The sequence below is a fragment of the Accipiter gentilis genome, chromosome 22, assembly GCF_929443795.1.
Source record: "Accipiter gentilis chromosome 22, bAccGen1.1, whole genome shotgun sequence".
Classification (NCBI taxonomy): Eukaryota; Metazoa; Chordata; class Aves; order Accipitriformes; family Accipitridae; genus Astur; species Astur gentilis.
Window position 1 is genome coordinate 20738001 of NC_064901.1, and position 23520 is coordinate 20761520.

Consider the following 23520-nt stretch of genomic DNA (forward strand, 5'->3'; position numbering starts at 1 on the left):
GTGTTCTCATGACGTGAATCTGTGACAACAGAGCAGTACCAGTCAGAAAGGGCATTTTACACCAGGGCCTGTAAGGACGGGAGATTGACGGGGAGAGGGGCAGCACAGGCGGCACCGGCTCATGGAGGGCAGAGCCATGGCTTTGCCGTGCGGAAACCCAGTGCCGGGACAGAAGCTGCCGCCGTCCCCGCACAGCACCAGACCTGCGGCCGCAGGGGGCTGTGCCGCCAGAACTGGGGGCTGTTCATCAAGAGCACCTGGAGGAGTCGGGCAGGCTGGGGAGGGACCGGGGCTTGGACACGGCACCCTTCAGCATCAGCTCCTGGTCCGACCCCAAGCCAGGACTCCCACTTTACAGCTTGGTTTCGGGTGAAATGCTGGGGTGGGGGAGAACGGGACGAAGCACGGCACATAGGCGGGGCGGTGGTATCAACAAGTCTACTGAGATGGTGCTGGCACGATCGCAGGAACATGAAGCTGTGATCGAGGCCTGAGTATTTTCTCTATACAAGCAGAGCTGCCTTCACAACCCGCCTGCCCTCAGCTGTGGACGACACGGTGGGTGTTTGCAGATTAGAGCCAGTCAGCTCCCAAAAGACAAAACACGGCACGGGAAACCACCCCACTGCCGCACCAGACCTCCCAGGCAAGCAGCAGCTCACCACCACTTCTCTGCACCATGGGCTCCACTGCTGTTGACGTGGCAGAGTTGTTTCCTTCCTCCGCAGGAGCCTGAACAGGTTGGCGCTAGCAGTTTCCCCCCACCGGTTACCTCGCTTAATCTTTGCTTAATGGAGTTTGCAACCCGTGCTTCGCTTCCGTGGGGCACCCAAGACGCCCCTGCCAGCCTAAGAGGGTGCTTGGGGGGGTCCTGCAGCTGTAACCAGAGCGAAGCAGCTCGTGGGACACAACTGCCTGTTGGCTCTGGTTGCGTGGGGCTGCCGGGGAGCTGCCTGAGCCTCAGGGGCTTATGCGGTAGCGAAAACCCTCCTTAAGGAGGGTCTTGGCTGCCTGTCATATATGGCACCAGGAACGATTCGGAGATAACGTACCTTCTGGAAGGGAGAGCTGACGAGTAAGGCGCTACTCCTGGCTCTAGAGTCAATCACTGTTTTGATGCCAATGATAATTAAAGAAACGTATGAGACTATGATTAGAAATTACACAGTAGCCCAGAACAAGCAGAAACACGCAGCCTCCTGCTGCACCCAGCACGGAGCGTGGCTGTACCTCTTCTTTCAACAGTGCCTGCTCCCTGTGCCCGCAGCCCATGAAAAACAGCTCTCGCAGTGTCAGAACTGCCAGTACCCGCTTTACGGAGGGGAATGCGAGGCACGGAGGCATTTCTTTCTTTCTCTTTTAAATAAGTGCCCTTCTCCCCTCAATTTCGGCATGCTCCACCTCAGAGGCCAAGATCTGGGGAACGAGCAAGGGGAACCCCTGCCCTTGCTTGCACGTGCACAGCCTCCTCCCTGTGCTGCTGCAGTATCAACCCTCAGCGCTGGGGATCCAAAATCAAGGGCGGCCACCGAACGCAGCCCCAGGAGCTGGCCTGTGCCACTGCGGGATCTGCATAAGCCACTGCCCCCCTTCCCCACCTGAGCTATGCCCCCAAAGCCATTCTGGTTGCTGACTAAGAAAAGGGCTTTCTCGAAGCTCGGAGGCAACAGTACTTCATTTCTTTTCCAACAACACAGATAAAAGGCGGCAGGTGACAAAGGGGCAGGAATTGGTCGAGGTCTACATTTGCCAGTGTAAATTTAGGACAAAGAAAAAAGATGCAAATTCCCCAGGTGGTGAAAACACTGCTGAGCGCCAGCAGACCGATATTGCTCGCTGCTGCTGCCCTTCCGTGCCACCTCTCCACCCGGGACAGACAGAGCCAAGCTTTCAAGGCTTTTGAGTTCCCCAGGCACTCCTGATAGTAAGCATGCCCTTAAGCACTTCTTCCTTCCTAGATGGGCACTGGGCTGAGTTTCTCTGTCTGAAGCATTTGACACCTGCTTGGATACTACAGAGTGAAGAACAGACACAGAGCTTACTCCCTCCTAACACAGGAGAGCTAGGACAGCCGGTGTCCCAGGAGGGTGCCCCATGGGCTGCTGCTTAATGTAGCCTTGATGCAGGCCCTCAGCTCCTGAAGGGTTATCTTAAACTTACCACATGCCCCTGTCTAGCTGTACTGGTGAAGTGCCCCTTTGCATGTGTCCCTAAAGAAAACAGGGAGGCATTGCTGCACAGAGGGGTTTTGGCACAGAACTGCCAGATGTGACAGCTCAGAGCGCAGGAATCTTGCACGGATACTCCAAGAGATGGCCGAGAAGTATGTGAGTCACAGGTCCTGCCCGGCATCGTATCCTCCACTCGGGACCTGCGTAAGCTGACACTGGTTTCAAGTAGGCTGATCGTGACACTTGAACTAGGAAGGTGCAACCACACTGGCAGAGCTGAACCTTTAGCTAGTCTCGGGAGTATTTCTAGCAAGATTTTTAATTAATGCGGTCCAGATTAGAGCAGGCTCCAGCTGCCCCAAGGTCTGCTTCATCTGCCTTATCCCATATTGTAGCACAGAAGTCAAATAAGGCTCTCATCGGGACGGCATCACTCGGCACCAGAAGCAGAGTTAGGGATGACTTAGTGCCCGCTTCCTTCCCCATCTGCAGCTGAGCAGCTCTTCTCTCCCACCGCACTTGGTCCTTTTGGAATACAGATCAACCCAAGTCAGGAATCAAGGTAGGATAAAGAGCCTTTTTGCCCTAGTCTTTCCACTGAACTTTCAAACCCTGTAACTGCAGGAATACCTGTCTCGTCACAACAGAGCCCTATTTCACTCCTGGGTTTTTCCTACCCTCACTTTCTCTCCTTCTCCTCTCTTTCCATTTCTTTTCTCTGCTCTGCTTTATACCATGTAATCTTCATTTCCTTTGCTCCTCCTGCTTCCTCTCTTCCTTTGCCCCGTCTCCAGCTCTGTACCCCTTCTCACTGCCCTTGCTTCTCAAAAGAGGCTTCTGTCCTTTCCTTTGTCCTTGCAGCACCCATCTCTGGCCTGGGGAGATGAGAAGCCCCAGCCTGGCTGTTCTCATGCGATACACTCCAGGGCCTTGCACAGCACAGCGATTTTCACAGCTCGTGGCCGATTTTTCACCGATGCTCTTGGCAAGCCTGTTTTCTGTTCGCTACTCAGGTAGTTTAGTAATACTGACAGGGGATACAGACAGACCCTCACACAGGTAAGGTCTTGGTTTTCTGAAACAAGCCCACATCTTAAACTAACCTCTAGGAGAGGCGTTTGTCTTTTCATGGGTCTGTAATTACCAAGCTTACCAGGGCATGGTATAAATAATTTTCTTTATTGGCAAGTTTCAACTATGTGCTCAGCCTATACAAGACACAATGATGCAGAAAGTTCTTGTCCCAGATAAAAGATAAACATGGGGGAAATGGGAGCTAAAGGTAAAGGATATAGTCATATTTTTCAAGTATTACATTCCATTCTGTAGGTGTTACAAACAGGACTGAGGCTTAAAGAGGGATCTGAGTAAGACGGCAATAACCTGGAGACAAGATGTCTGCAGCTCTTGTGTTTTCCTGATCCCACCTGATTTTTAGGGCATTCCCTGGTCCAGGTCTGACCACTGAAAACAAGGATCCAACAGTGTGTCGCTGCGAGGCTCGCTCGCATCCCCTCAGAGACCAGTACCTAGCTGGCTGTTGGAAGGGTTCTTCGGAGACCTTTTGCCTTCTGAATGCCAGAAACTACAAAATCCACATAGTGCTTGGGAATGGCCTTTGCTGAGGTAGTTTGTTGGCCAGGCAAGCCTAAACGCCAAATGAAATTAGCTGCACGACAAAACATCTTCCTCTTTCTCCAGGTTCCTGACTCTTCTTCTACACACTTGTCAGAAAACTGTCTGCAGTAACCCAGCAAGGTTGAACTTGCTCTGGATCTTCAGAATTCCCAAGGGAGGACAAATGGAGGTGAAGCAAGGTCAAAACAGTTCTGAAAAGACACAACAAATTCTGCCCAAAGGGGCATGGTCCACAAGGAAGTGTAATATCGGTATTTCAGTGGTTATCTGAGCAGCTCACTGAGAGAGGCCCTCAGTAAAAGAGTGAACTGTGGTTTGACATCAGAATTGGTATTTTAAAAACATGTTTCATTAAAAAAACATGTATTCATCATTAGTGCTTCACAAGCAAAGAGGGCAGGGTGCAACCCAGCTGGGGGAAAAAAGCAAGAGAAGCATGTGCACTGCAAATTCAGAAATATTTTCCACTGTATCTACACGGGAAAGAAATTTCAGAGTTTACTCCCTGTATTGTGGGCTGCTACAGCCTGGTGGGGCTAAGAGGGAGATTTCACTCTGGGTCCTCCTGAATGCTGATCAAGCTGCTTTTCAGGGCTGTCTCTGCAACAGTACAGGGAAGAAGATAATTTGAAGCCAAGGAGGTCAGAATTAGGGTTCACATTTCCAGACAGCAGGAATACACATTTGCTCTCTTAAGCCTCGTCAGCTAGGAAGGATAAAATACAATATTGTTCTTCCTACCAACCACAAAACCAACAGATCTGCCCTTAAAATTATCACCTCTTTAACTTCTAGGTTAGCGGCTTTTAGTTCATATCCCCACCAACAGAAACTTGCTTGCAACAAAGAACAAAGTCCTTGTTTTGCTCATGCAAACCATTAGTTCATCCTACCAACATGGTAACTCCTGGCTAATGATGTCCTCCAAGAATCATCCATGCTACTCACCCTACTTGCCAATCTTCCCTAGAAGTATTGCTTTTACTGCGTTTTGTACAGCACTAAAACCACCACTGGCTCTAAACGAAGATAATGAGAATATTAATGATAATACTAATTCTTCTAGCCAGGTCACACCCTCACTTTCCCACTCTGACCACAACACACCTTTCCAGCTGTTTAAAGAACAGATTGCAAGGAGGAGGGAAAAAACTACTTCTGCAATGCTTACTCTGTTTCTGAGCAAAGAAGCAGGGTGACTTCTTAAAGCCCTTAGCGCTGGGCTGAGAGCCAGGGCTGTCTCTGATGTGAGCCTCCTCTGTGGTCTCATCTCCTCCTTTATAACTGAGATTTAAAAGCCACTTATTTCCCATCAATGACAAGCAATGACATAAGAATTAGTTAATATCTTGATGGTGGTTTGGAAATACAAAACGCCAGTCATTATGACAGCTTCCCAAAGAGCAGAAGTTTTAGTACAAACTCACCCTCTCTCAAATATTACATGAGAAAAAAACCAAACCAGTCCAAACCCAGAAGACAAACTTGAGCTTCTAAGCTGTCAGAGTTTAAATTTCTCCCTTGATTGTAAACTCTTAGAGCAGCTAGAAAAACATTTTCCTCTGTGTTTAGCAAATGCCAATTCCCCTTCCACCCTATTGTCGCTAATTGGGCAGAGATAACCCCAATTTACTTGTGTCTACGTAGCAGCATCATTGCCAGTGTCAGTGCAGCCCTGGGAATGCTCCTTGCCTATTGACTGATACTGCTGCAGAGCCAGGAGGGAAAGCATCCAAACGGGATCAGCGCGCGAGAGAGAAAACTACCTAGCAGCATCGAAAAGTCTAAGTTAAGATCATTTCTCTGCCAGGTAATGATTAATTAAAGGCGTCCTTTTACAGTCCGGAATACAAATGCTGTAAGAAAAGGGACATAAAAGTCTATACTTATCTACTCAGATTCTGGAGACAAGCAGATGCCTCAGAAAAGCAGCAATAGCTGTTTTAACATCTCCTGGCTGGTTAACTGCACTCAAATTTAAATACGGCTACCAGTGAATTTCACTTCCATCCCCTCCTGAATTGGCAAAGAAAACAGAAGGACTATTGAGTCTTCAGGCACAGCTTGCTACCCCCAAATAGTGCAGTGCTTCCAAGAGAGCTCAGAAGATAATACCAGAAATAAGAACATGAGAACCATGAAGACTCAGCGCACCTATCCCTAGAGACTGTCTCTTACCAGGAATGTACTTGATGCTTCAGAAGATGATGTTAAGAATTACCCAAGTGGCCAACTACAGAACGACCTGGCCAAAAAGACAGTTTCTCCTGAGTATCTGGCCGTTAGCTGCTGGCTCATATTCTAAAGAAAGAGGCTCATGTTCAGTTTGTTTTTTCTCTTCATCCCTTGAAATACATAGTCCTTTGTTTAAGTACTATGGGTTGCTGGCACAGTGCTGCCCTATGGTAATGATCCCCACTGGTAACTGGGTTGATGGAAGGACATTTCAGTTTGACCAGTTTTGACATGGTCTGCCCAGCTGTCTCCTTGCCACTTGTGCTAACTTATCCTTCCAGCTCTGCTAGTTCCAGAACAGAACTCAAACATCACAAGACAGAGTCGAGGTTATCACAGGTTCAGCTGAGAAGTGCACGTAAGAGTCACTTTCCCATCTACAGACAAAATGTGAGAACTCGGGATATCAGTTCTGAGCTCAGAGCTGAAAATAGTGCACACGCCTACAGAAGGAATAAAAGTCCTTAAAGGGCAGAAGGGCAACCTAAAGGAGAGGGAAGCAAACAGCTCCAAGAATCCCACAGAAGCATACTTGGCTGTAGCAGCAAAGAGACTCTCTCAGGCTATGTAGTGTCTGGAGTATTCACTTCTTGCTCAGAAATGCATCCTTGAAATCCAAACCTTTTCTATCTTCCACTAGAAACAGCTGAGCAGGTCTGCCTCGCCACCCAACGCATGCTCTCAAGGGCACCGCACCAGGGACTCTGCCTCACATTGTGTGTAGTGGCTCAACTCTGCTCCCACTGGAAATAAAGGGAGTTTTCCCAGTACTTCCAGTAGAAACGGGGTTTGCCCAAAAGTTTATATGCAGTAGTGAAACTAGGCAGCTCTGGGACACAACCCTGCATGACCAGAATCAGCACTCTAAACTGAGACAGACCCCACAATAATAGGAAGCACAAGGCAAGCTTTGCTATCTAGAGTGAAAAGATTATACATAAGAGATGAACTTCTTAAACAAGAGGATGTAACAGAAGGCGATTTCAGCCTAACCAACTCACTTTCATTCTCAAGCTCTAATCAGTCTGTATCACAAAACTATAAAAGCCTTAAACAAGCACGCTGCCAATTGCTTCTCTCTGGGTTACGAATACATGAAAGAATGGGGGAGATATGGTAACAGCAGAGACAAGCCTGGCAGATCCTCCAGGTGGGGTGAGATCCAGCACTGTAGGATTTGATTCTCTTTAGAGTTTAGCCAGTAGCACGTATGGTATAATCTATGGAAACTGTCCCATTGGATTTTAAAACACAAACACAGCAGAATGTCATCATAAATAAGCAAAGTCTGTGTTAAAAAATTCTAAGTACACAGCATTTTCTCCAGTTCTGACACCTTTTTAATAGAAATCACTTGTTTAGGAAACAAATAGCACTTTTGTAATTTTTTTTTTTTTACAATGTTTCTTACCTTGATCTTATTTTAAGTAACACTAGGAAGACCTCAATATCTTTTATTTTCCTTTTTAATTTAAAAAAGTTGTTTTTTTTTTCCCCCAGATACAAAGATTTTGCCCTTGCATAAAAAAACAGTGCCCAAAACGATGACACAAGGACTCACAAAGACTCACTGTATCTCACTGACACTATTACTTCTAATCTATACCATGCAAGGTCCCATCTACCTCTTTAATTAGACTGTCAGCCTGAAAAACAGCTTTTCTATTCCTTATTTAGTTCTTGTTACCAAAAGAAGAGAAAGGAAGTGAAAGAAAAGGACATTTCTCTGTTCAGTTCACACATCTGGGTCATGTGCTACTTTGTTCAGGATACCTTTGTTGTTTATAAATATAGAAAAGGGTTGGAATCTCATTTTCAAGTAATCAATGCACATTTTCTCTTGGGACACCTCCGTCCAATGCTCCAAGCTGACCCTGGATTCTGGCCCTCTATTTTCCCATTCCCAACATAGGCTTTCTGGATGAGTGTGAGGACCCAAACCAATTCTGCAAAGCATGTCTGTTGTTTAATGTGAAGAAACAGGATTAACCCAAAGCTGTTGGGACAGTAGATACTCAGCCTGTACATGTGCTGGTTACTCAGTGAAAAGTCCATCTCCTTTCCTTTTGTACATCTCCTGTCTAAACAATAGTAAATACTGCTTATTTGATAGACTTGTCCCTTCTGGGCACTGGGATTTGATAATTTATATTTCTGGTTTTTTGGTTTAATAGTACTGAGAGTTTAGAAACAGGAAAAGCCCACAGGCTCTTTGGACTTGTTTTTGTTTTCCCCTAGCTAAACAAACTGTTCTGCAAATAAGGATTTGAAACCTGCTCTCCTCCCTCATCCCTGCTCCTCACCCCAAACAAAAATAAAACAAACCTATAGTGGCTGTGGAGGCTGCTGCAGGCACACACTGGTGTAAAATATAGAGAGAGTAAATATATTATTTCACTTGGCATGGTGCTGGCAAAGAACCCCCAGCTGGCACTATTCATGTAACATGATCCAAACTTTGCATGTACACACAGAATAAGAAGGATCAATTGGCAAACTCCGGTGCCGCCTGGCACAAGCATCTTCACGCTCTCTCTGGAACCAAAGAACTAAAGAATTCTGCACTTTCCAGAAGAAATCCGGTTTTGCTTTTCTAGAGTTTCATTATTTTGCTCTTCCTCCTCGCCGCCACCTCCCTTGGCTCCTTCTTAACTTCACTGTGTTATTTAGTCTCATCGCCCTTGTTACAGTTCACCATGCAGCTCTGGGAAGGGGAGGGGGCTAAGGTGGAGGTGGCAGCATTAGTATTGTTAGTGGAGTCCATGCCATTGGAGATGGCTACTGAATTGACCTCAGAGTTTATGGGTTTTGAAAGGTCGATGCCTTGGATGAGGCGGATCAGCTGTTTTACCTTCTCCAAGGAGCTGTGCATCTCCTTCTGTTTTGCAAGGATGGTATTCTTCATTTCCATGCATTTCTGCAGCAAAACAGAAAAGCAGTAATAAGTTCAAGCTTATGAATTAAAGAAGGTAAGAGAAGGAATATGATGTTCACAGATCTAAATATAAATACGCAGAAAAGGCTGCAACTACAATTTCACTTTCCCAGCCTAGAAGAAAAAAGAGTCTCAGGGCTGTGTTCACAGGAGAATTCGTATTTGCAGGCCGAGGAATTAAATTGCCAGTACGTACCTGTCACCTGGTATGGCCCCCTTTCATCTCAAGGTGTTTTGCAAATGAACACAGACAGTTCCATCCTTTTGTGTTCCTTTTGAAGGGAAACTTCCAAGTATATGTTCTTCTTATTTTTTCTATTAGTATTGCATTGCTGAAATTTCTTTAGCTCAGATCTGCAGACTCAGGCATCCTACTGCAGCTGACTGCTGACAGTGTGTGTGCATGCCACTAAAGGGATACAGCCTTTGCTTTCACATATATTTTAGCAGGAACATCACTTCCTTCTCTCAATAAATAAAGGGGTACTTGAAAAGAAAAACAAGCCCTTCTTGACTTGAAAATCTTATTTTGTGGCCACTTCTTTCTCTTAGAAGCAAAAGTAACCTAGCTAGCTCATCAGATGAGTCAGCGTAAAATAACTGTAAAAAAAGTCCACAAATGATGTTTCAAGGGTGAAAAACTGGTTATATCTACATTTGAAACTCTCAAAAAGGAGATGGTAGCTATGTCTGTAACACTGAGGTTCTTACATGAAGATGGCAACCTTCCTACATTTCTTAAACCTTTTATCCACGCTGATCTCCAGACACTGTTGGTTTCAGCTTTACTGTTTTCACACACAGCTCATAGCATCATAAGAACACCACAATATTTAGACCTAATGTGTCTTTTTTCGACAGTTCCAATGAAAGCATAAAAAAATGACTCGATCATAGAAAATAAACCATTCTCCTTACCTACTGTCAATCCCTCACATTAAGGGCTTGCATCTGCCTGGGTACATCACTGAGAAACAGTGTTAGTGCTCTAGTGGTGCTCAGGTCATGCCCAGCTACTGCTAACCTGAAGATGACAGTCTCTAGAACTGCTAACCAGCACCTCTCACCACTTGTTTTCTCCCAGTTTATTTGTACGGTCAGCATTTAGGGGTCTATAAACACAGGACATTTACTTTTGTTCTAATAGGTAAAGACAGGCAGACCAGAAAGTGCATCTGTATTTAAAAAGAAAAGCCTGTACTTATGTATCCAGCCTTACAGATGCTGCCACATAAGAGATTACAGTATTTTTAATTCTGTGACACTGACTAGGGATACGCTAAGTGAGGGGCTCAAACTTTACACTGGCAACTCAAGAGCCTGATTTGCATCGAGCAAATCAATATGTATGCTCCAATTACTGCGATAAACTAAGGTGGAAACTACAGTTTCTGGTTCCAAGTATGACATTGTCTGATTAATATTATGCAGTGTCCAGCTGCTGACTGCCAAGGCAACATGTCAAAAGCCTGAGAGTCAGTCATGAGTGAACGGTCACTTTTGTGTTAGGAAGGTCTGCAAAGTGCACCAGGACTGTAACTCTTAATATACACACAGGCCCAACCATTCTTATTTAAGTTAGCCACCAGGGAATTGGACTTAATCTACTGCCCACAGACAACAATGCTCTGGGTCATGTTTGTTACCTGCCGATATTATAGGTCACTGTATATCTACAACGTATGGTCAGCATGGATCATGTATAAGTGACTCAATGTAAGTATACGTTGCCTGTATTTCATTCCTGCTCCCCAAAGTCCTAAAAAGCAAATGAAAGTGCTCACTCAACTCTCAGTAAATCCAGTGGACCACAGGTCTTGTACATGGACTCACTCTACACTTTTCTCTCTGCATTCTGGCACCAGAACACAGGTGCAGATTTATTTGCGAGGGCAGTACTCACCGTTATAGAATTGCTGAGCTGTTTGACCTTCTGCTCTAGTTGTTCTCTTTCCTGTTTTAAATCTGAACTCCATTTAAGTAGTTTCTGTTTTTCCTCTTCTTTTGCTGCAAAACAGAATATTAATCAGACTATTTAAAATGTTCCTGTTACAACAGTAGATAGAGGATCTAAACTGCTTCATATAAAGATGGTAATTGTGTTTCAAGTCAATTTAACAACTTGTGCACTAAATCACGCCCAAAATTTCACCTACATACACAAGCATCACAGAAGGTTTAACAAATATTTAAACTGCTATTTTCACTTCACTAGTGATTAAGGTTCTTCCCCTTTAATTTCCTTTTGCAAAGCAAGTACCATTCTATCCCATTCCCAAAATAACATCTTCCATTATTGAAAGTGAAACAGAAGTGTTGTTCTCCGTTTTCCTACCTGCTTTATACGCAATATATGAATGAACAATTGCTAAAGTTCCTGGCCATGGGATTGCTTCTTCCTTCTTTAGCATCTGAAAGAAAAGCATTTAGAGATTTAGATGGTACACAATCCACCTCTAAGAAAGCAAAAAGGAAAGAGAGAAAGAGGGAAAGACTGAGGATTTTCTTTTATGGCTATCATTAGCCTCAGCCCTGTTAACAAGAAGCTTCACAGACCTGTTCTGAGATTTAACAGAGAGAATTATTCACAACTGTATTGTGGCTCCCGCAAAGCAGGCCTCTTTCTTACAAATGTCAGCATTTTCTCAAATTCCCTCCATAGCCACAAATAAAGTCTACTAATGAAACTGAACAACTTAAAAGAGGAATGAAAGGATAATATACCTGAACTCAAACTTGCCAGGAGACATAAACGTTATTTCATGGTTCAGACAAATTGCTGATCTTAGTTGTTCTGGGATAAAAGTTTTTGTGGCACAGAACAGTCTCCACATCATACATTCAAACATCACACTTCCTGGCTAGTAAAACATGAAACTATCCTATCTCCCCTTCTTATCAGAATCATCTTAATAGAGTTGTCAAACCCTCTTTATAAGGGTAAGCACCATTTATATCTTTCAGATCCTTCCTATGTATTCCTTCCTAACAAAATTTATTTTGAGAGGAAAGGCAAGTATTTTTAATAAATAAATCAGAGGTGTGTCTCAGAAGATAGAGGACTTGGTCACTTTACAGTGAAATTACTTGGATCCCCCTCCCCCCCCCCCCCCCGCAATTTTGTGGAAACCTATCACAGAAATAGGAAGAAGAGGGATAAGGTGACAGTAGGCAAGAGCAGGAATAGGGAAGTGATAGCACTCCCTCCTCTCTCGTAACCACTGACCAAGTCACTTGAGTTTTTCATTTTCATTCTTTTGAACAGCATATCATACATCAGGCTGTTTTCTTACGTTGCCGTCTGGCTAACTGAAGGTCACATGGGCAACCAAGCAATATGCTACATTAGACAGAATGCTAACAGCTTCAGGCTGCCGATTATCAGCAATCCTTTGCAACTTCTGGAGTTCCATGTAAGGGTTAGGAATACAATAGTTTACTACTTTGTCTTGTCATCTCAATGGAATTATAAACAAAATATTAAAATATGATCTGTTCACTTCAATGGTGTACTTTCAGAGAGGGATCTAGAATGAAGAATCACCAAACTGTTCGCCTATTTTCCTTATACTGATGCTGGATGGTATTATTAGAGACGTCACTGAAGACAACCTTTCTGATGTTTGATTTATATGAGCAAACAGGGGCTTATATTTGCTCTATCTATTGAGGTAGGCTTGTGCAAATGTTTTATTTATTTGTCCAGAAGAATATACTAATAACTTTTGAAGAAACAATAAGCTTAAGATGAACAGCAAAATTTCTGTGGGTCATAGAGAACCTTTCCCAAAAGTCTGTGTGCTTTGGCCCAGTAAAAACAGTAAAAACACGAGGGTAACAAATAAAGATCCCAAATCTGGGAGCAAAACCTAACAATTTTGTATTTGCACACATTCCAACAGAGGCAGTTCGATCAAATTCACACAAGCCTTATTGCAGATCAAATAGATTTTTTCAGCGTCAGGCTGTCTCGATCTAAGTAAGCCAAGTGATCTGGTTATTTTCTTTAACATGGAAAATTCTTCACAGCGCATTGTACATAACTCTTCCTGTCTGTCAAACAATACCTGGTCTTGACATTTGGGACAGATCCACATGCCCTTGGGAATGGTTTTCAGAGGCGGGTCCAGACAGTCCAGGTGATAAACACGTGAACACGTGTCACACATCAGCAACTGCCCACTTTTTCTGCAAACACTGCAAAAATCCTCATGGATATCACCCTATAAAATTGAGGGGAAAGGGTGTGGGTGAGAGAAAGAGAGAGAAGGCAAAAAGTGAACTTTGACCTTTGACATCTACATCCTAGTTGAATGCAAAGTTTACAGCACAAACTATTTCTAAGGGGCTTCCAAATGGTCAAGCCCTTTTTAGGTTGTAAAACAGGAAAACGAGGCACGATGTCAGAAACACTGACATCTGTCCTCCCAAACGCTCCCTCTGTCCTCACAAGGCAAAATGTTACAGCAAACACTTATTACCATAGCTTCTCTTAACAACTGCTACCCCATGGCCTTTCTTCTTTAAGTTTCCCCTTTACCCTGCTTTTTCTAATTTTTTTTTTTGCCTAAAGTAATGAGCTACCCACTTTCCTAACCCTTCTCATTTCTGGATATAAGCACAACTCCACTTCATGAACGCTGATGAGACTGTCTCTTGCCAGTAATAGTATGTAAGAAACCCCAGCTGAGTGACTTAAAAGAACCTGTCAAATATTTAGGTCACTTTTAGAAATGAAACTGGAAGGAAAAGGTGTTGTGCTTGTAAATGAAAAAGAACAGAATGAATAATGATCTGAGACAATTCTTTTTACTTCACTTAGGTTACCTCAAGTTGCACCAAAAAAGCTGTGACTCAAAATTTTCTCATTCTCTATTGAGAGTGGTTTATGTTTCATCACTAACACAGGCTGAGAGCCAGGATGAAGGAATACCAAGAGAGATTTTCTAACTCAGGGTTTTTTAAAAGAAAGGATTGAAAACATTACTGGCAGTGGCTCTTAAAAAACCCTAGATTTAGTTACTATTGCATCACCATCAGAGAGAATTTTTTTCTACAGCCATTAACTTCCCAGAAAGGTAAGTCTGATTTTTGTCACCACTTTTCTCTCTCTCTCCTCCTGTTACTCCCATCTCATGCTTGGAGTAGTGGTGGTGTTTCTGTTTGTTTTTCGGCTATTTGAACAAAGAGGTATGAAAGACAGATGGCTCAGCATCCACAGAGGGGGAGAGGGGCACCCCAGCCCTCTCCTCTCACCACCTGTGGGCTGTCCTGGCGACTCGACATAGTCAAGACCCCACTTGGATCTGAAATAAGCACTTCTCACCGATTTTGGTTAAAGTCTCACACACACGAGAGATCTGCAAACCCACAATCTTAAGATGCCTGGGTTGAGTCAAACTGTGCGTATACACTCCTCCTGTATGAAATATCAATGTGTGCCAGGTTTCATTTTGACCCATACAGTCTTTTCACGTGCGTGAATAAGTTCTATCAATTTGGAGGGTAGCAGATTTGGCTGTGAACTTACACATTAAGTTGCCAGGCAAGAAAAATGATGCTGATCTCTACTATGGATAAAATATTAAACATATTAGAAGAATGACACACAAGCAATCTGCTCAGGTTTCTGCTTCCCGGCTCTACTGCTGATGAGGCCTTTCTTCAAAGGGAAGGCTATCCTTCTTTTAATTCCCAAGGTTAGCACTGATGTCATGTTTTGTAAAGGATCAATCTTTAGTGAATTTTCAGTGCCACGTTTTGGTTCCGTATCTCCCAGGTATCACTGAGAGCTGGGTTATGGTATTACTTCATCCTTTAACACCAAAAGGTTCCTCAGTGTTAAATGAAGAATTAAATGAGTGACATCTCATGCCTCTTGTGAAGTGATCTGTGTAACCAGGCTGGGAAGAACTTCTTTTCCTCTATCATGCATTCTGTGAGTACAACGAAAAGAAGGCAGGCAGGTGTCCTGGTTTCAGCTGGGACAGAGTTGATTTTCTTTCTAGTAGCTGGTATAGCGCTGTTTTGGGTTCAGTATGAGAAGAATGTTGATAACACACTGATGTTTTCAGTTGGTGCTAAGTAGTGTTTAGTCGAAAGTCAAGGGGTTTCCAGCTTCTCATGCCCAGCCAGCAAGAAGGCTGGAGGGGCACGAGAAGCTGGGAGGGGACACAGCCAGGGCAGCTGACCCAAACTGACCAAAGGGGTATTCCAGACCATATGACATCATGCCCAGTATAGAAACTGGGAGGAGTTGGCTGGCCGGGCACTGTGGCTCAGGGATTGGCTGGGCATCGGTCAACTGGTGGTGAGCAATTGTGCTGCGCATCACCTGTTTTGTATATTCTATTATTATTATTTTCCCTTCCTTTTCTGTCCTATTAAACTGTCTTTATCTCAACCACGAGTTTTACTTTTTTGTTTTCTGATTCTCTCTCTCATCCCACAGCAGGGGCGGGGAATGTGTGAGCTGCTGTGTGGTGCTTAACTGCCCGTTGGGGTTAAACCACAACAGTAGGAGATGTCACAACAGCTGAAACAAAATCCTCTGCAACCTAAGGCAAAATTTCAGAGGAAAATTCTCACATATTAGAAGGAAATTCTCATTCTAGAGAATTACATGTGTTAAGATGCTTTGGTTGCCACAGACTACATGATGGCACTTGGTAACTGGCTCGGGTGCAAAATTATTGGTGTGTTGAAAACAAAACCTGTTTTGTCTAATACCCTGCAGAAAGAGACACATGCAGCTGCTTCTTGAGGGGGAGACATTTAGACCCAGAACCTTCTAAATTCAACTGAATGCTGCAAAACCTGAAGTGACACAGCTGGTCAGTGTGGAGTGCAGCTGAACGCGTTGAGATGACAACAGACGTGCACAAAATCCAGAGTCCTATTTCTGGTAATGCAAAATGCAGGGCATTTCCTCAGAATTAATAACCAGCCTTACCAAAATCCCAGCCACTGTTTGATTCCAAAGAAATGCCCCAAGTTTTACGGGCAGTTGATAAATATATGCATAAAGGCAGGCTGGATTTGATGTTGTGACATGCACCCCACTAATCTCAGCTTTTGGACCAGCTCTGTGAGGGCTATAGGCAGCCAACTTAGGCTAGAGCAGAGCTCACTGAGGCTGCTCTAACACATGCTACAGGCTGAAGAGACTGAAGAATAATTTCAGAACAGAGACCGTAAAAGGTGATTTAATGTCACTTTTTGCTCTACTTCCTCTGCACCAAGAGACCACGAAAAATAAATGAAAGCTTTTTGGATGGCTAACAGTTTTCTTTATTTTTATAAAGTGTCTAGAGCAGCAGGGCCTGGCTTTAGGCAATAGAACTGAATAATACAGTATCAAATCAGAAGTGTATGTAGTTTGTGTGTTAGAATATGTAATACCTATACTTATATGTACATTTCACTGGAACAACATGGGAAAACTAAATACTCCGCATCAGGAATTGTTCATGACAATATAAATAAAGATGATCATAATGTATGATGTTGTCCTGGTTTCAGCTGGGATAGAGTTAACTGTCTTCCTAGTAGCTGGTACGGTGCTATGTTTTGAGTTCAGCATGCGAAGAATGTTGATAACAGTGATGTTTTCAGTTGGTGCTCAGTAGTGTTTAGACTACAGTCAAGGATTTTTCAGCTTCTCATGCCCAGCCAGGGCACAAGAAGTTGGCACAGGACACAACCAAGGCACCTGACCCAAACTGGCCAACGGTGTATTCCATACCATGGGATGTCCCATTTAGTATAGGAACTGGGGGGGGGGGGGGGGGGGGGGAGAGAATCGCCGCTCGGGGACTGGCGGGGTGTCGGTCGGTGGGTGGTGAGCAATTGCCCTGTGCATCATTTGTACATTCCAATCCTTTTATTACTACTGTTGTCATTTTATTAGTGTTATCATTATCATTATTATTAGTTTCTTCTTTTCTGTTCTATTAAACCGTTCTTATCTCAACCCACGAGTTTTACTTCTTTTTTCCTATTTTCTCCCACATCCCACTGGATGGGGGGGGGAGCGAGTGAGCGGCTGCGTGGTGCTTAGTTGCTGGCTGGGGTTAAACCACGACAGATGTAAGTGAATTAAGTTATCAGAAGCAATAATAATTCTTGCATTTTGTAACTTTTATGGGCCTGACTTCACAATCTGAATGTTCTTTAATGTTCCTCTGAATTGAAATCTTGTTTTGATATAAAATGTTTACTAGTAAAAAGGCATTTTGTGACCACAGACTTGAACCATCACTAGAATAAAGATTTTTGCACTATTCTTACTGCAGAGTAATTGACCTTCAAAGGCAATTGCTACCTTCCAGGTGAACATGCTGCCACTGCATGAGGAAGAATCACACATAACCAAGTGGTTCACAGCCAATTGCCAAAAAGAAAAAAGAAAAAAAAAAGGGGGGGGGGGGGGGGGGAAGGAGAAGTTTTGCTCAATCCTGCCTACTGCATTACTTCCTTCCTTTTCCCAAGTTCTATTCCTACCTTCTACCCCGCCACCCTTAACACCAATCCCATCTCAAGTTCCTGCTTCATCCTCCCTTCAAAATTTACCCTTGTCATTCAAAGAATGACAACTCAGGAGAAAGGCAAGAAGGCCATTCTGAGCCATGGTGCCTGGTGCCAAGTGCTTGGCCTGATTTGTAATTTTCATAGGCTGGCTAAAGACAGAGATTACTCAAGTGCTAAATATCAAATTTCCATTCTAAAGCCTATAGGAATTAGACCTTCTCAGCAAATTAATGCAAAAATATTTTGAAGATGTGCAAAACTGCAGTCTTCTGTATCTGTCTGAAGAACTGCTCATTTGTTTTAACCAAGACTTCTGAGATAGCCTTTTACTTAGGCATGCCCTTGTTGTGTTTTCATTTTTAAGTCCCCCAAAGCTGGAGGCCGTAACTACAGACAATGTTTTCTGTCCTATCTAGATTGAAGAGACCTTTCTATATTCACATCATCTGCTAACAGTGTAGACCCTCTGCAACACAACATGGACTGGACTCACTGCCAGAAGAAGTGATCCTACCTTTTCTATGTGCCCAGACATTCATTTCTGTCCCCTGCATGAGGCTGGCACAAGAACTAGTGTGTCTACAAAATTAACCAGATTAGGGCATGATCTTGGCTAAGACTAACAATTTTTAGCTATGCCAGTTCCCTTATGTAGATCACAATGTGGCCTCAGATATATCTGAGCTGGAACAACAGAGGAGGCATTTAAGAGATGAGAAAAGACTGCTCGTGACAGGCAGGACAGTTCTCAGTGATAGCACCGGTCATAAACCGTGGCATGAGCATTTCAGTGTATACTGTATTCTACATGTAATTAAGCTGCAAGCTCCTTAAATGCCAAAGACCTATTTTTCCTCTTTGTCTTCACTGCCAGCACAACTCATACTGTTGGTGTTTAAATGTATAGTACTTTTCCAGCATTATGTAGCACTTTTCCAGTCAAGGATGCTAAAGGTTTTTACAAGTATTGCTAAGTTCTCAAAACTCAGATGGGAAAAGGAAGCACCACGCCAAATACATAAATGGGGGAAACCAAATCACAAAAAAGGGATGTGACTGCACGAGCTTATACAGCAATTTTATGAGAACGTATTAACAGAAGACTACCTTCCAGCTCATGATGGCAATGGGAAATCATTCATCTCTTTATGATTAGCAAGTAAGAATCATTAGATCTTATGACAGAAGAACAGATCTCATATTTACTTCCTTTCCAGTATTTTGCTGTCTCTGAAGGTTCAAATTTTGTTTAATAATCTATTTTTAATTAAAAAAATAATTTTGTGAGCACTTTGAAATATATTTTCTACTCATATTTTATTTTATATGGATTTAAATACCAAATATTTCTGAAAAGTCTACCAAATTAGCCCAACCGACAGCAAACATGCATTGAATGGGACTTTGGGATAAAAATTTTTCAAAAAATTAAACCCACAAAAATGTTAGTGCTGTTGTGTGTATATATATATATATATATATAGAAACCAAATGACTTGTCTCGAAACTTGTTAAAGGAGATTTATATACGATTCTAAAGGGGAAAGAGTGCTACTGTGCTATATTGTAATATGCTACTGTGCTATATTGTAATATGCTCAGGTAAGACAGAATGTTAATTACCTGCTGTGTAATATTCCATTGTCTCCTTAAAGATCCTTCTATTTTCATTAATTAATAAATATTAAAGCAATCCGGAACCTAGGCCTAAATACTATCCAAATTCAGAAAATTCAGGGCATTCAGAACTAGATTTGAATGCTACAGAAATTCACTATTCTTCATTTAGCTTGCTGCCACCAGGCACTGCAGAAAACAGGGCAACAACTCATCATGCTGTTTTGAGAGCTCTTACACGGTGGGAAAAGACTCGGCAGTATACACACACAGGTCAGAGATGGAAAAGACCCCCACCGCATTATCCAGTCCTTCTCTTGGGGCCAATGTAAAAAATGTGCTCTCCAGCATGCTTCCTAGCTGTTTGTACTGTTTACTTTTAAAAGTCCCCAGGGATGGAGCTGCCCCACCTTCTCCCTGAGGGGCTGTTCCACAGTCCCATTCATTTGACTGTCAGGAAAGGGTTTTTACAGTCAAGTGCTATTCTGGTCTCAAAAATGACTATATGAAAGAGAACCTTTCAATTTCACATACATATTCCCCGGGTATCAGAATTGCATCTATTTATTTCAGTGACTCAGACACACTTGTACTATTTCTATTCCTGTTACCTCTGCAGAACAAATACAGTTCAGAGGCAAGAAGCTGGCTTCTATTCCCTGTTGTAAGTGGCCAGTAGAGTTGGTCTCTCAGTCTATGTATTTACAGTGGTGCAACTGCACAGACAAAAATAAAGCTGCCCAACTCTTCCTTAAAGCCCATTTCAAGTGGTTGGGTCTCAATTATATGTGATATGTTTAACAAAAAAAAGGGGCGGGGGGTGGGGGTGGGGAGGAGACCACTCTGACTCAGATTGCAGAAGGAGTTTGCAGCACTGGTATGAAGAAATAGGCAAGCACCTTTTTATTTTTAAACTGTGCCCAGTAAGTACTAGTCATTAAAACGCAAGCACTTTACTGGAAGTACACTACAACTCCTGAGAATTTTTGTGCAATGAATTGTTTCACCCATACTGAACAGTCACAGTACACTTTCAGACAAACCATAGTGTACAGTCCCTTCCTTATGTCATTTTGGACCTATGCAGCAACTCAGTCCAATTCTTCCCACAATATTTTTCTTCTAAAGTTTATACATGACCTTTAATTTTTTTCATCATGTTTTTGAAGACATAGAAACAATGAAATAATTGGATAGTTATCAGCAACTTAAAAAAGGTTGTGCTTTAAGTAGCAAATCTTATCTTTGAATTAACTTAAAATAAGGACACTCACTTCTTTATAAATTATGACAATATGACCAGATTTCACTCAAGACAGATTTTGCGATCTGACCACAGGGGCAATGTATTTAGTTACGCCAGTACACCAGAACTGCCAAACCAGTGCCACAAATGCTGCTCCTGGCTGTTCTGCGTGACCCAAGCAGTTTCTCTCCTTCTCTCATTACAGAAACACCACAACTTTTTGTTATTATGGTCTGTAAGTAATACTTTTCATTCTCCTCTTCCCCCTTTTTCATGGATGACAGATTCAATTCAGTCCGACAAGATCTCAGACATTGCACAAAGGAAATGAGCTCATCTAGCATGCCTGGTGCCTCCCAATGTTTCAATCCACTGAAGGAGTTATAAATAAAATCTCCACAGGACAAGAACATAGGTGCAAGAGGAAAAAGGAAGGGTGTTAAAAGAATGCTGGACTGTTTCACTGAACTGAATCAGGACAAATGATGAGTGAGACTAAAGAACCAAAATCTGCAAAAATTTTCCTTGTGGCTGTTTCTGCGGACCTTTCTAAAAGTAACCCCCTCCCCAAGAGTTACTTACGTCTGTGGAGCTGGGGCTAGGCAGGGACACAGGCTGAACAGCTGCGGGAAAAGTAAATGTGGTCTCTGTCTTTTCATTTTCAGGGGAGTCAGGATAACTGGACAGAGGGGACGTGGGGGTCAAAGCCCCAAACCCCAGCACCGTGTTGTATTTAGGTGGACGACCTATATATTAACAACAGGGAACACAAAAAAAAAAAAAAAAAAAAAAAAAAAAAAAAAGGAAAAATGATCTTACATACCTTTGGCCAGTGGTCCTCATTGGCTAGCGTGAAAAAGGAAATGGTGTAGCACAGAGAGGAAGTTAATATAAAAGTTACAAGTGGAAGGACAGAAGCAAAGATTTAAACATTTTTTAGAAATCTTTAAGTAGAATTGTGCAAGGAAAGAACATTTAAAAGATGTATTTCAGAAGGAAATAGAAATAAGCTCTGTAGAGGGTCAAAGAATCACTCCCACAAAAGCCACTCCTAGAAATGAGGCTATTTAGTTTTTAGGGAAAACATGTTGGCATCAAAGCTAGAGAGAAGCTACAATAACTACTATTAAATCTTTTCTACTGTTATCCCACACCTCCCTATCTTTCTAGTGCCAGCATGAATCTACACAAAGGTTAAGTCCTTTATCAGAGGCCAACACTCACCAACCCCCCCCCCTTTTCTTCCCCCTTTTTTAAACCCACTCATACACAGATCAGCACTTCCTACCCTACTGGTACATTTTTTAAATTAGGCTACCTCAAGAACAGGTCCTGTTGTCTGACCCACACCACCAGCGCTACCAGTTGTAACCTACCGCTAGTATTCCACTGTAACCCCCCCAGATTCTGTATTCTTTCTTAGACTTTCTCAGTCAAATATGTTTGATTATGCACAACTTCTATATGCTCCTTTAGACTAGCAGAAGAGCCAAATGTGTTCGTAACATTTTTCATAAAATTATGTATGCAAAGCAAGACAGCAAAAACACAGTATGTAACCATCATTTCTGCCTCCCTTCTCCAGGGTAATTTATGGATATGTAAACATAAAGGAGTTAGGATCTAGGAATAATTCCCCAGATCTTATGTTTACAGATTGTCAGTCTATACCTATTAACATGCTAAACCTTGCATTTAAGGTCTGGATATGTTCCAGAACTAAGTATGTCCTTGGAAACGGATTTCTAATAGTGATGTCCATGGCTGAAATTTCTGACATGCTCAGCACCATCTAGAATTAAACTAAAGCTCTCAAGGGCACATGCTTGCATAAGCTTTTTACCTAATATATTGCTATACTAAATCACAAAACAAGTGTATACATCCAAATCTTTTGTCAACTGAAAATGTGTGCTAGTGATTTGGTGCTGATGCAAGGTACAGGCTCACAACAGGGTGTGAGGAAAAAAAGAAAGTATAATAGCAGTCAGTGTGCAAAAACAGGCTAAGAGAGTATCAAGTACAAAAGCATGCAATCGTTTTCATTGATACAATAATTGTTCACAATGAGTTATAAAATAGAATTAAGAAATCATTACTAGGAGAAGGAACATTTACTTATCCACAGAGTAAATGCAAAACTCTCTCTCTGTAAAATCTACATCATATCATTTAAAAAAATACATTTAATTTTATTAGAGGATGGCAGTAGAGACCGGTGTCTTTTATTTAGAAACAGCATAGCTGCAGAAGTGTCAGCTTTGCCACACTACCTGCTGGACTGAAGAGGTATATCAAGGAGAGTACATGTCAAATGAATTTTTGACCTTGCAGCCAAAACCCAAAGCTAATGGAAGTGGTCAGTGCTAGACAGAACTGTTTTTTTTAGATCCAATTGATTACTTTTTTTAATACAGCAAACTCTGGAGTACAGAAGGTATTATGAGACTGCAGAAAATCATCAAAAATCAAGGAAAGATTGTCATATATGTGTGGTTGATGCCATGCACAAAAAATGGTATCATGTTCTCTCCTATGCTGTTCTGACTCATCTGTTTCACCACAATGTAAGTCTTCAAATTTCACCTGTTCTACAGAAGGATTTCTGCTGAATAATACTGCGTACCTATACGAAAGATCCATCTCTCATTTTAGGAGAAGTAGCACTCTGGTTGCAGAAAAGTGCTCAGTATGAGCACGTTAGCCTTTCTTGCTCAAGATAAATTCTTTTGAAGGACCCATCTCTACCCCCAGTGGGGAACAAGGCTTTTGTCACACTAAGTTTCCTCTCCTGTTCAGGGCACAGACGTTTTTCCATAACCACCTTCTTGACAGTAACAATACAATTTAGTTATTAACAAGAGGATTTGACAGCAGCTTTATACCACTAAATGATGTTCAAACATCTCACCTTTCACTTGCTCTATCTGCTGTATTTTTTATTTTTTTTTTGGAGAGTGAAACTGAAATGAAACATTGAGCTGCCTAATAAAACCTGCTATGCTAATCCCTAGAAGTCATGACCTTTGCTGTGGAAATTTACTGGACAAATGAAGTACTGTAGAGTCCTTCTTTGTTTTGCTCTTCAAATTAACAAGGGGACTGAAAATGCAAGATGGAGGAAGAGGCATACAGCAGGGAGACAGGTC

The 23520-nt window shown here is 42.6% G+C and overlaps 1 protein-coding gene across 13 annotated transcripts in view; it reads right to left on the bottom strand.

The window, feature by feature from the left end:
• Positions 1 to 3329: 3329 nt before the first annotated feature.
• The window catches only part of PHF21A (PHD finger protein 21A), a 136247-nt gene continuing 116056 nt past the window's right edge, over positions 3330 to 23520 (bottom strand). For 10 of the 13 annotated variants that reach the window (XM_049825070.1, XM_049825069.1, XM_049825068.1 and 7 more), the window contains 5 exons: positions 20954 to 21117; positions 13047 to 13202; positions 11315 to 11390; positions 10883 to 10986; positions 3330 to 8961 (listed from right to left, as the gene is read on the bottom strand). In XM_049825070.1, the coding sequence (XP_049681027.1) occupies positions 8707 to 8961; positions 10883 to 10986; positions 11315 to 11390; positions 13047 to 13202; positions 20954 to 21117 (755 nt within the window). In that variant the 3' untranslated portion in view covers positions 3330 to 8706. Of the gene's footprint in view, positions 8962 to 10882; positions 10987 to 11314; positions 11391 to 13046; positions 13203 to 20953; positions 21118 to 21194; positions 21218 to 23520 lie in introns of all 13 variants that reach the window. The other 3 variants (XM_049825073.1, XM_049825072.1, XM_049825071.1) reach the window with 1 other exon arrangement.